Consider the following 9944-nt stretch of genomic DNA (forward strand, 5'->3'; position numbering starts at 1 on the left):
ATCGTTGCTCAGGAGGAATCTGTCTTCGAACACTTATGCCGCCATGGATGACGCCGCTGAGCCAGGCCCCGGGGTTCCATTCGGATGCATCGTGACAGCTATCAAGGCGCCTGCCACTGGTGGGGGCGGCTGGCTCAAACCTTCAAGGAGATGCGCTATGGATTCATTCACAGTGACCATTCTTCTTCGCTCATCTCCAATCTCCAATCTTCTACTTGGCCACTGTCGCCGCGCCGGCAGCAATCTACGACCTCCATTTTCAATCTTCGATCTCACATCTGGGGCGGATGGCTGGGCGCTAGGATCTACAATCTGCATTCTCCATCTCCTATCTCCACATTTTGGCCCGTGTTGCTGCTCAGCGATCTGCAACCCACAATCTCAATCTTCGATCTTTAGTCTTGAATGGGGAACCGGACTGGAGGGATCTACTGGCGAGACTTGGGCGTGTCCGTGTGAGAGATCCGCTAGGATCTCCAGTCTTAATCTACTATCTCTACCCCAACGATCTACTGGTCTTGCGTAGAGATTTCCATTACTCGCGGGGCGAGAAAAATCTCGGTCTGTCGTCTGACTCTGACGCGGTCATCTGGACCGACGCGGTCGTCTGACTGAGTCCCGTGCGTGTTGAAGTGCTAAAACAAAGAACAGCTGCGACGTGCGAGGTCCCTGCACACAACCAAAAGATCGCACGGGCGCGGGGACCTGTTGCTTTTTACCCATCTCACATCTCAGAGGTGTCCGTTTTTATTCGAAATGTCAAAAAGAAAAAATCGCCCTCGGCCAAGTCACACCAAGATCGTACAAAGAACCCTGCACAAAGATCGCAAGGGCGGGGACCTGTTCCTTTTTACCCATCTCACAGTAGAGAGGTGTCCGTTTTTATTTATTTACCAAGATCGTGCAGCTGCAGGGCGGGGAGACACCTGTCCCTAAATAGAGCTGTCAAACGTTAAGAGTTGAACAGTGTTGCTAGTGTTAACAGTAACAACAGAACAACAGTTGGGCTCCCCAACAACAGTAGCTAACGTTCACTTAACCCGCCCCAACCCGCCCTTTGGCGCCAAGTGTTCTAGCGCTCCCCTAGAGTGCCCAGGACCACCCTAGGGAGTATGAGGGTGTTGTATTGGCTGCTTGCGCGAATACAGAGAGATATGGTGGCACATGGAGGCCGCCGTCACCAAGGGTTGAACACCCCGGGGAGGCCCCCAGAGCTAAGCCTCCGAACGCCTGACCCTCCCCTTGAATGCAAGATGTGAGTGCACCCTAGGGCACCCAGTACTACTCTAGGGAGCATCAGTGTGTGGAATGTGATGCTGTTGGGTTCACACAGCAGTAAGGTGGCTCATAGAAGCCGCCTGCGCCCCGGTTCAAGCGAGCTCCCCGGGAGGCTCTTCACACCAAGACCGGCCCACACACGCTCACACACACTCTCACTCATCCAGAGACTGGAGGGAGCTGGCCATGGCAGTAGCCAACATGGTCCCAGCCTCCCTTGGCCACAGGCCTCCTGCACTTCTTGCAGAGGTTGACCTTGCACACGACGCAGCCCAACCGTGGCTCCGGGACACGCAGGCCGCTAGGCAGATAGAAGCGTGCGTGCCCCCCCGGCGTCTGCTGCGACGAGCCCTCCACCTCCTCACAGAGTAGCAGGCAGCCAGCGCAGTTGCTCCTGCCACCAGGAGGGAGGCCAAGCCGCAGCCGCTCACGCTGGCTGAAGTCCGTCTTGAAGTTCTTAATCTCGTTCTTAATCTCGCGCCTACCGCTGCGAAGCCCTCCGACGCGTCCCGCTGCACGTCGTCGAAGGAGCGCTGGTGGACGGTGAAGCCTTGTGGACACGAGGGCCGATGACTGATTAGGCTTGATAGCGGCTTGTGCGGACGGGTGGTGGGGAGGTGGGCGAGGAGGAGGGGCAGAGAGGGTGGGAGAGGGCTAGGAGTGCGCGGGAGAGCGCTGGTAGGGCGGGCGAGAAGCGGGTCAAGAGAGGAGGGGGAGGCGGGAGAGCGGTAGGCGGAAGCGGGGGTGGCGGCGTGTCGGCTCGGGGGTGGCGGCTCGGGGTGGCAAGCGAGGGAGTGGCAGACGAGCGAGGGCGGCGAGGGAGTGGCTTGTGCGTCGCTAGCTCTCGCCTGCGGGTGGCGACGCCGTCACCTTGACGTACGAGTGGAACGAGTTGCTCACGCGCCCCTCCTCGTCGACGCGGCCCATGGCGAGGGAGACGGCGAAGGGAGACTTGCCGCCCGTCGACACAACGTCAAGGGCGATTAGGGCACGATCGGACGTCGGCGACCACACCTGCGCCGCCTCCCACTTCAGCTTAGGCGGCACGACGCAGCGAGGCTTGCTCGGCACCGCACCACCGTTCGGCACTGGCCAGACGGAGTCGACGCGGCCGCCAAGCGCCTAGCATGGAACGGGACAGTCGCTGTCTCAGGCGACTGCAGCCGGGCGATTGCAATCCGGATTGCAATGCAGGAACTACCTGCTCGATCAGCTGCGGGTGCTGCTCGCGAAACTCTTCGACGAGAGCGGAGGCGAGGTTGTCCTCGGGCTCGAAGGAGGGGTCGTAGGTCTCCGCTCCCGTCGGGTCGGGCTCCCACTCAATCTGGTACTCGAGCTTCCCGCCCCACACCCGCTTGAGCGCCAAGATCCTCCGCACCGCGTAAAGCGGGTCGCTCTCATCACTCTCGCTCTCGCCATCGTTGGCGTCGCGCGAGCTGCTCGCTCCCGAGGGCGGCGAGAACCTACAGGGGTCGCGGCGCATCATGTGAGAGGAAAGTCAAGTGTCGCCGCTCTCGCCGCTCTCGCCGCTCGCCCGCCGCCGAAGGCACCCTCGCTCGGCGTCGTCGCGTCGCTCCTGTCGTCGTACATCGCGACGAAGCGGTCCTCCTCCTCGCGCTGCTCCTCCTCGGCCTCATTGCGCGACCGGGCCGTCGCCGCCTTGGCCGCCCGCGCGGGCGGTCGCCCCATCTGCTCCTTCTCGCTGTCGTAGTCGCCGTCGGAGAGCTCGCAGCGGTCGTACCCCGGCACCTCCCGCCTCTCCACCTCCTGCCCTGGCCGCGACCCGACGCCGCTCCGCGTGCGCCTCTTGCCCAGCAGCGCCGCGGATGGTGGCGGGTCGTTGCGCCGCCGCCCGCCAGGCGGCGCCGAGCGTGCCCGGCTAGAGGAGCCGCCAACGCCACCCGCCGCCACCCTGCGCCTAGCACCGCCACCTGCCTCGGCAGCTGCCGACACCGCCGTCCTCCGCGCCGCGGGTGCCGCCGCGGGTGCCGCCGCAGGAGCCGGCTCCCGCGGCGCTGGCGCCGCCGCCACCGCCTCTTGCCGTGCGTTGGCATCTCCCGCTGCTGTAGAGTTGGCGGCGGCGGCGCAAGAGCGTGTCTGCGGACGCGGTGGCGCCGCCGGATCCCGCTCGGACGCCGACGCGCTGGCCGCTCCCTCCGTCGCGGCGGCGGTGCCGGGCCGCATCGCGGGCTCTGTACGCCTGGCGCTGGCTGATCGCCGCACCGCCCCAGCCTGCTGTGCCTGCCTGGCGGCGTCGCGGTGCTCGATCATGCGGTCCCGCTGCAGCGAGCGGGTCTGCCTCTTGCACGCGCGGATGAGAGCGTCGGGGCTCTCGGGCACGCTGGCAGTGCCAGCGGGGCGCTCACGGGAACGGCCTCGCTGCGCAGGTCTCGAGCCAGCCGGCGCCGCCTGCTGTCTCCCGCTGTTTGCTCCAGCCGGTCCGTCGCCAGCTGTGTTGCCCTTGCCGCTGGAGGAGCGAAGAGCAGCCCGGCGCCGCAGAGGCGGCGCCTGCGAGAGCTCCGACGCCTCGGACACGCTGCTATTGCGTGCAGCACGCGACATGAAGACCGTCGCTCTCCGGTCTACCTCCGTACCTGTCGCACAGCAACTCGTGGCAACAGCGATGACGACGCGGCGGGAGCGATTTCTTTCTTCCGCCGAGAAGGCACGCGCTACAAAAACAAAACTCGTAGGCACGAACGCTCAGCGCTGCTCATTCTCTCTTCTCTGGTGGTCTGGCACGACTGGCAGGCAGGGGTCACGCTTGAGGCTTGTGAAGTTTGTGAGGTGAGACCGAAGGTCTCAAGGAGGTCAGGTGGGGGACGTCCTTTGAGTGCGGGTGAAGAATAGAAGGCTTAGACTCGGCACAAAGCCGCAGACATGGCCGCAACAGTGCGCGCCCGCAGCCGCCAGGTCGGTCTGGGTGAGCCGAGTGGAGGTCCACGCCAGCGGGCAGACCAGCACAAACCCGAATCCCACCAATCTGGAAGAGTTGGTCTGGTGGCGCCCGTTATCGCCCTTGTCGCCGAGGGAGAGCGAGCAGCGCAGCACCACACAACATGCCCGGAATAGGCGTCGACGACACATCAGCAGGCGAGGCGCAAAGAAGAGGCAGAGCACGCAACACGCTGCAGCTTGGCTGTGGGCGGTCTGGCAGCAACCATCGAGCGAGCCGGCGACAAAGCCAGCGCCCTCTGTACCCAGGGTGTTGTGCGAGACTCATACGTCGTCGCGGCGAACCGCTGTGCCAAGCACCCACCTTTCCAACCCGCCGCCGACGCTCGCTCGGCTGGGTCATCGGCGAGGAGTGCCGCCGATGCAAGAGTGGGCGGTCGCAGCAGCTCGTAGCGCTTGCCATGGCTGCCGCACACCCGGGCACAGTCACAGGCCGCGACAGGGACCCTTGGGACGGGCTGAGTGCACGCTGCGGGCTCGCACAGTGTCGGCGCGAAGCAAATTTTCTCTAAGTGAACCAGGGTTAGGCCGGCTGAACAACAATAAGGAAGGCCTGGCAGTGACCCACGACGACCTCCAGCGTCCAGTGCGGGTAATACCCGAAAATACCTGGAAAATTCCGGGTATTCTCGGGTTTTACCCGGGTTTTTTGCCGTTTTCTGCTTGCTGGCCGCTGAACAACAGTAACAACAGTAACAAACAGTAACAGCATGGGCTGGGATGAACACTTGAACAACGTTAAGGATTTCAGCCAACAATAGTGCAACTGTTAGGCCCAAAGTTAACGTTTGACAGCTCTATCCCTAAATCCCATCTCGTCTCAGAGTTTGACCATTTTATTCCTACGAGAGCTCGTAATGCACGTCGCGGCTTGGTGTTTTGGGTTTGTCTAACTCTTTGTTCATTTATTTATTGGTGCTCTTACCGGACGGACGGCACTCCGTGCGAGCCGCAGAGCGACGCCAAGGCCATCACCTCCTTGACGTTTTGCTGCGTCACCTCCTCGAGGCGCCGGAGCACCTTCATCGACCACGGCGGCGAGCAGAGCACGTGGATCGCCGTCTCAAAGTCGTCGCCCGTCACATGCTGTGCCTCATCCTCGTCCACAATCACCCTCTCGCCTCGCACCGCCTGGGGGAGCGCCTGCTCCGCCAACGCCCGCACCGTCGCGCCGCGGCGGAGCACGTCGTTCCAACTGCGCATCACGCCGGCGATGTCCTCACGCGTCACGGCGACCAGCGGCTTGCAGACCGTGAGCTCCTTTGGCTTGCGCAGCATCACCTTGATTACCGTCTCGATCGGGCACTCCGGCTTGCTGCGCCGCACCTCGCAGACGGTCGCTGCCTCGCCCGCAAAGGCGGTCGGGAGCAGCTCGCGCGCCCACCGGCAGACCTGCTCCGCCTTTGCCGCCAGCGCGGCCTTCCTCGCCGTCAGCGCCGGAGAGAGGACGCAGGCCGCAAAGTCCGCCCGCAGCTGGGCGTGGTCGAGGTCCTTGCCGATGACGACGAGCCTGCTGCGCCGCCCCGTCTCCTCGTCGCGCCGGAGCTCGCTCGTCCACTTGAAGACCATGTGCACCGCCTGGAAGACGAGCTGCTCTCGCCGGCCCGCGACGGAGAGCACGCCCTTCATGCGGTAGAGCCGCGCGCCCTGCGTCTGCAGCAGCGTGTGCACCCAGTCCTGGACGAGCTCAAAGTCGACCTCTCCCTCCTCATTGATGCCAACGCTGCTCACCGACGCGTCGTGCGCGTGCTCGCCGTCGGTCGACAGAAACTCGGGGTCCATCTCGAGGGTTCGCTCGAGGTCGAAGCCGCGGATGTCGAGGAGGGAGCCGACGTCGACGGCCGCCTGCTCGCAGCGCTGGATCGGCGCGAAGCGGTTGATGGCGCGGAGCCGCGCCTCGACGCGGCCGAGGTCGGCCTCGCTCACCAGGTCCACCTTGTTGAGCAGCAGCCGGTCCGCGAAGGCGACCTGCTCGACCGCCTCGTTCTCGGCGCCCTCGGGCTTCTCCTCGTCGAGGTGCTGCTCGATGTGCCTGGCGTCGACGAGGGTGACGATCCCGTCGAGGCGCGCAAAGGCCTTGACCGAGTAGTCGACGAAGAAGGTCTGCGCCACAGGCGCCGGGTCGGCGAGCCCCGTCGTCTCGATGAGGATGCCGTCCAAGCGCAGCTCGCCCGCCCGGACTCGTGCGGCGAGCTTCTGGAGCACGGCGATCAGGTCCGAACGGACCGTGCAGCAGATGCAGCCGTTCATCATCTCGATGATCTGCTCCTCGTGCTGCTCCCTCGTGTTCTCCGCGAGCAGCGCGTCATCAACGCCGACCTCGCCAAACTCGTTCTCGATGACGGCGAGCCGCTTTCCGTGCGGCGCCGTCAGGATGTGGTTGAGGAGGGTCGTCTTGCCGCTGCCGAGGAAGCCGGTGAGGACCAGGACGGGGACCCGCTCGTCGTCGCTTGCGGGGGCGGGGGCAGACGCCCGCTCCTCGCGGGCGAGGTCAGAGCACGGGGCCTCTACGGCACCGCCGACCGGCGGCTTGCCCTGCTTGCTGAAGAACGACGCCCAGCCACTCAGCCCCGCCGGGGCGGCCGGCGGCGCGGGGGGCTTGGGGACGGCTGCTTGCGCGGGCGGCGCTCGGCCGCGCTCGCCGGCCCGGATGAAGGCGTCCGTGTCGTGGGGCGCGTAGATGAGGGTGCCGTCGCGCAGCTCGACCTGGTACGGGCACATGGACCGGCCTGCCCAGTGGGCGAGCTTGACAACGGTGCCCGCCACCCAAGCGCGCGAGTAGCAGCACCGCACGGCATCTCCGACCGAGAAGCGGAGGCGGCCCATGCCCAGACTGGCCAGCCGGGTGGCGACATTCTCGGGCGTGTCGATGCAGCTCTCGAAGCCGCGCTGCAGCGCCGCCTTGTCGAGGCTCTTGCCGATGAAGGTGAGCCTGCTCTCCCTCTGCTCCCCCTCGCGCCACGGCGTGGTGAATCCGCCGATGTTGAGCATGTGCACCGCCTGTGGGGCCCGGAGGGCGCGTCACGGCTTGCGTCCCACCCCTCCGACGCCCAGTGGCACGCGCCTGGTAGACGAACTTTGTGTCGGAGCCGGCGACGTGGATCACTCCCTTCATGCGGTAGAGCCGCGGCCCCGCCTCGGGCAGCAGCGTGCTGCACATCCACTCCTTGAGCAGGTCGAGGGAGAGGGGGCGCGCCTCGCGGAAGCCGTGCGACGTCACCGTCTCGTCGTGCACGTGCTCTCCCTCCGTGTCGAGGAAGCCTACGCCGAGGGCGCGGCTGGGTGAGATCGGCCCGGCTCGGCGAGGGACGAGGAGCGGGGCGCTGCTACTTTACCTGGGTCCATCTCGAGGGTTCGCTCGAGGTCGAAGCCTCTCGTCTCGAGGAGGGAGCCGACGTCGACGGCCGCCTGCTCGCAGCGCTGGATCGGCGCGAAGCGGTTGATGGCGCGGAGCCGCGCCTCGACGCGGCCGAGGTCGGCCTCGCTCACCAGGTCCACCTTGTTGAGCAGCAGCCGGTCCGCGAAGGCGACCTGCTCGACCGCCTCGTTCTCGGCGCCCTCGGGCTTCTCCTCGTCGAGGTGCTGCTCGATGTGCCTGGCGTCGACGAGGGTGACGATCCCGTCGAGGCGCGCAAAGGCCTTGACCGAGTAGTCGACGAAGAAGGTCTGCGCCACAGGCGCCGGGTCGGCGAGCCCCGTCGTCTCGATGAGGATGCCGTCCAAGCGCAGCTCGCCCGCCCGGACTCGTGCGGCGAGCTTCTGGAGCACGGCGATCAGGTCCGAACGGACCGTGCAGCAGATGCAGCCGTTCATCATCTCGATGATCTGCTCCTCGTGCTGCACCCTCGTGTTCTCCGCGAGCAGCGCGTCATCAACGCCGACCTCGCCAAACTCGTTCTCGATGACGGCGAGCCGCTTTCCGTGCGGCGCCGTCAGGATGTGGTTGAGGAGGGTCGTCTTGCCGCTGCCGAGGAAGCCGGTGAGGACCAGGACGGGGACCTTGCTTGCGAGCGCCTCGGCGGTGTTGGGGAGCATCATGGTTGAGGGGCTGAGCGAGGGGTGCAGGCTCTCCAGGAGCCTTCGCCAACTAAATAACGTCGCGGGCCCTCAGCGGAGCTGGGAATAGGACCGCCGCGAGCGGCGTGGCGTGGAGCGGTTGAGCATCCCTCCGGGGGCCCCTCTGCGCCGGGGAGGCGTTGTTGGAGGCTAGGACGCAAGCGTCCGTCGCCCTTTTTCAAACTCGGGGCCCACTCCGCTACGCTCCGACCCGAATTTGGAGGGCCTAAAAGTTTAAGGTGTTGCTGCGCAAAAGGGGAAGACGCTCCACGCACAAAAAGTATATGTATCAGTTCTTACGAACGTACTTCCTCTTAGGCGGACCGATCAAAACTGATCACGACCGGCGCGGCGTGCGCTTTCAAAAGAACTTTTAGACCGTGAGAGAGAGAGAGAGTCCCACACCCCTCTCCTTAAAATCCCTGTGTGGTGGCGGCGTGCCGTCCTCCCATCCCTCCCTTGGGTTGTCCGATTTCTTTCTTTCTTTTTAGTCCCAGAATTAGTAAGAAAACTGAAAAAGAAAGAAACGCCGCCACTTCGCGGCGCAATCTGGGGGTGTCAAAGGTGGGCACTTCCAGTGTACCCCCGTTTCGCCCGGGCCAAAGGTCTCGCCCTAGAGGCCGCCCTTCCCTAACCCAAGGCTCGTCGCCCCGAGATGAGGTGTTGCACCGATCCCGTCGACGCCGCTGACGAGCCAAAGACCGCCCCAGCAGGCGCTCAGAGAGCGAGTCTCGGTCAGGCGCACACGCCCTTGATTGAGTACCGATTTCAGTCGCTCAGGCATGTCCGGTCCCTTCTCCTTCTCGAGCGGCCTCCCCGACTGCTGCGCCGCGAGCCCGGACCTCTACAAAACAATCGCTGAGATCCCCGACGTGGCCCGCCTGGTTGAGATGACGTTTCCTCCGGGTGCAGCCAACGGCCCACGTTTCCTCACTCCGTCACCTCACCCAGGGACTTCAACCACGGCGCCGCACCGCAGGCGCCAAGGACGTCCCGCACGAGCACCCCATCCACTCCATGTACTTCATCACCGACTGCAAGCTCAAGGCGACTTGACCGCCCGGTGTGGGTGCGGGGGCGGCGGCAGTGCGGGCGGCGGTGGTGGTTCAGGGAGCGGCGGCGAGGGCGGCGGCGGCGGTGAGGGTGGTGGCGGCGAGGGCGCCGCCGCCGGCGGCGGTGGCGGCGGCGGTGGCGGTCGGACAGAGCACCCACTCCGGCCAGCCGCCCACCCCGCACCCCCTCCCCCCACTGACTGTCCCAGATTGCGGGCCCTCCGACGCCGACCAAGCTGGGCGAGGAGGGCGGCGTGGCGGAGGTCCCTGCGGGCGCGGCGCCGATCTTCCCGGCCATGGCGCACCAGGTCGAGAATGTCGGCGACGCAGTCGGCAAGGCCATCTGTACAACCCGACCTCACCCCGAGTGCCTTGTCGGAACCGCCCGAGAGCCTTCTCGGAGCCGTCCAACAGGCGATCTTCGTCGAGCCGTACCCAAACTGCAAGGCGTGCGGCGAGGTCGCGGGCTACATCTCGCCCTTCGAGGTGTCGCCCGGCTGCTTACAAAAACCTGGGCCAAGGAACAACAACTGGATCCCCCGGGGTCCTTCACTTGGCCCCGTCGGCCGAAAAAAGGATCCCCCCCCCATCCCCCCAAGGGGG

General features: G+C 65.3%; 2 protein-coding genes across 2 annotated transcripts; both read right to left on the bottom strand.

The window, feature by feature from the left end:
* Positions 1–1437: 1437 nt before the first annotated feature.
* On the bottom strand, positions 1438–3840 carry EMIHUDRAFT_222328 (hypothetical protein; the record flags this gene model as incomplete). Its single annotated transcript, XM_005793287.1, has 5 exons — positions 1438–1759; positions 2159–2400; positions 2480–2721; positions 2829–3050; positions 3384–3840. The coding sequence occupies 5 exons, from the start codon at positions 3838–3840 to the stop codon at positions 1438–1440; spliced, it is 1485 nt and encodes a 494-aa protein (XP_005793344.1).
* A 1284-nt stretch (positions 3841–5124) lies between these two features.
* On the bottom strand, positions 5125–7369 carry EMIHUDRAFT_439522 (hypothetical protein). Its single transcript, XM_005793288.1, is given in 6 exon segments — positions 5125–5701; positions 5716–5743; positions 5792–5822; positions 5848–5871; positions 5886–7233; positions 7298–7369. 6 exon segments carry the CDS (start codon positions 7346–7348, stop codon positions 5453–5455), a joined length of 1731 nt encoding a protein of 576 aa, XP_005793345.1. The 5' UTR covers positions 7349–7369; the 3' UTR covers positions 5125–5452.
* Positions 7370–9944: the final 2575 nt, after the last annotated feature.

The sequence above is a fragment of the Emiliania huxleyi genome (genome assembly GCF_000372725.1).
Source record: "Emiliania huxleyi CCMP1516 unplaced genomic scaffold EMIHUscaffold_102, whole genome shotgun sequence".
NCBI classification, from domain to species: domain Eukaryota; phylum Haptophyta; order Isochrysidales; family Noelaerhabdaceae; genus Emiliania; species Emiliania huxleyi.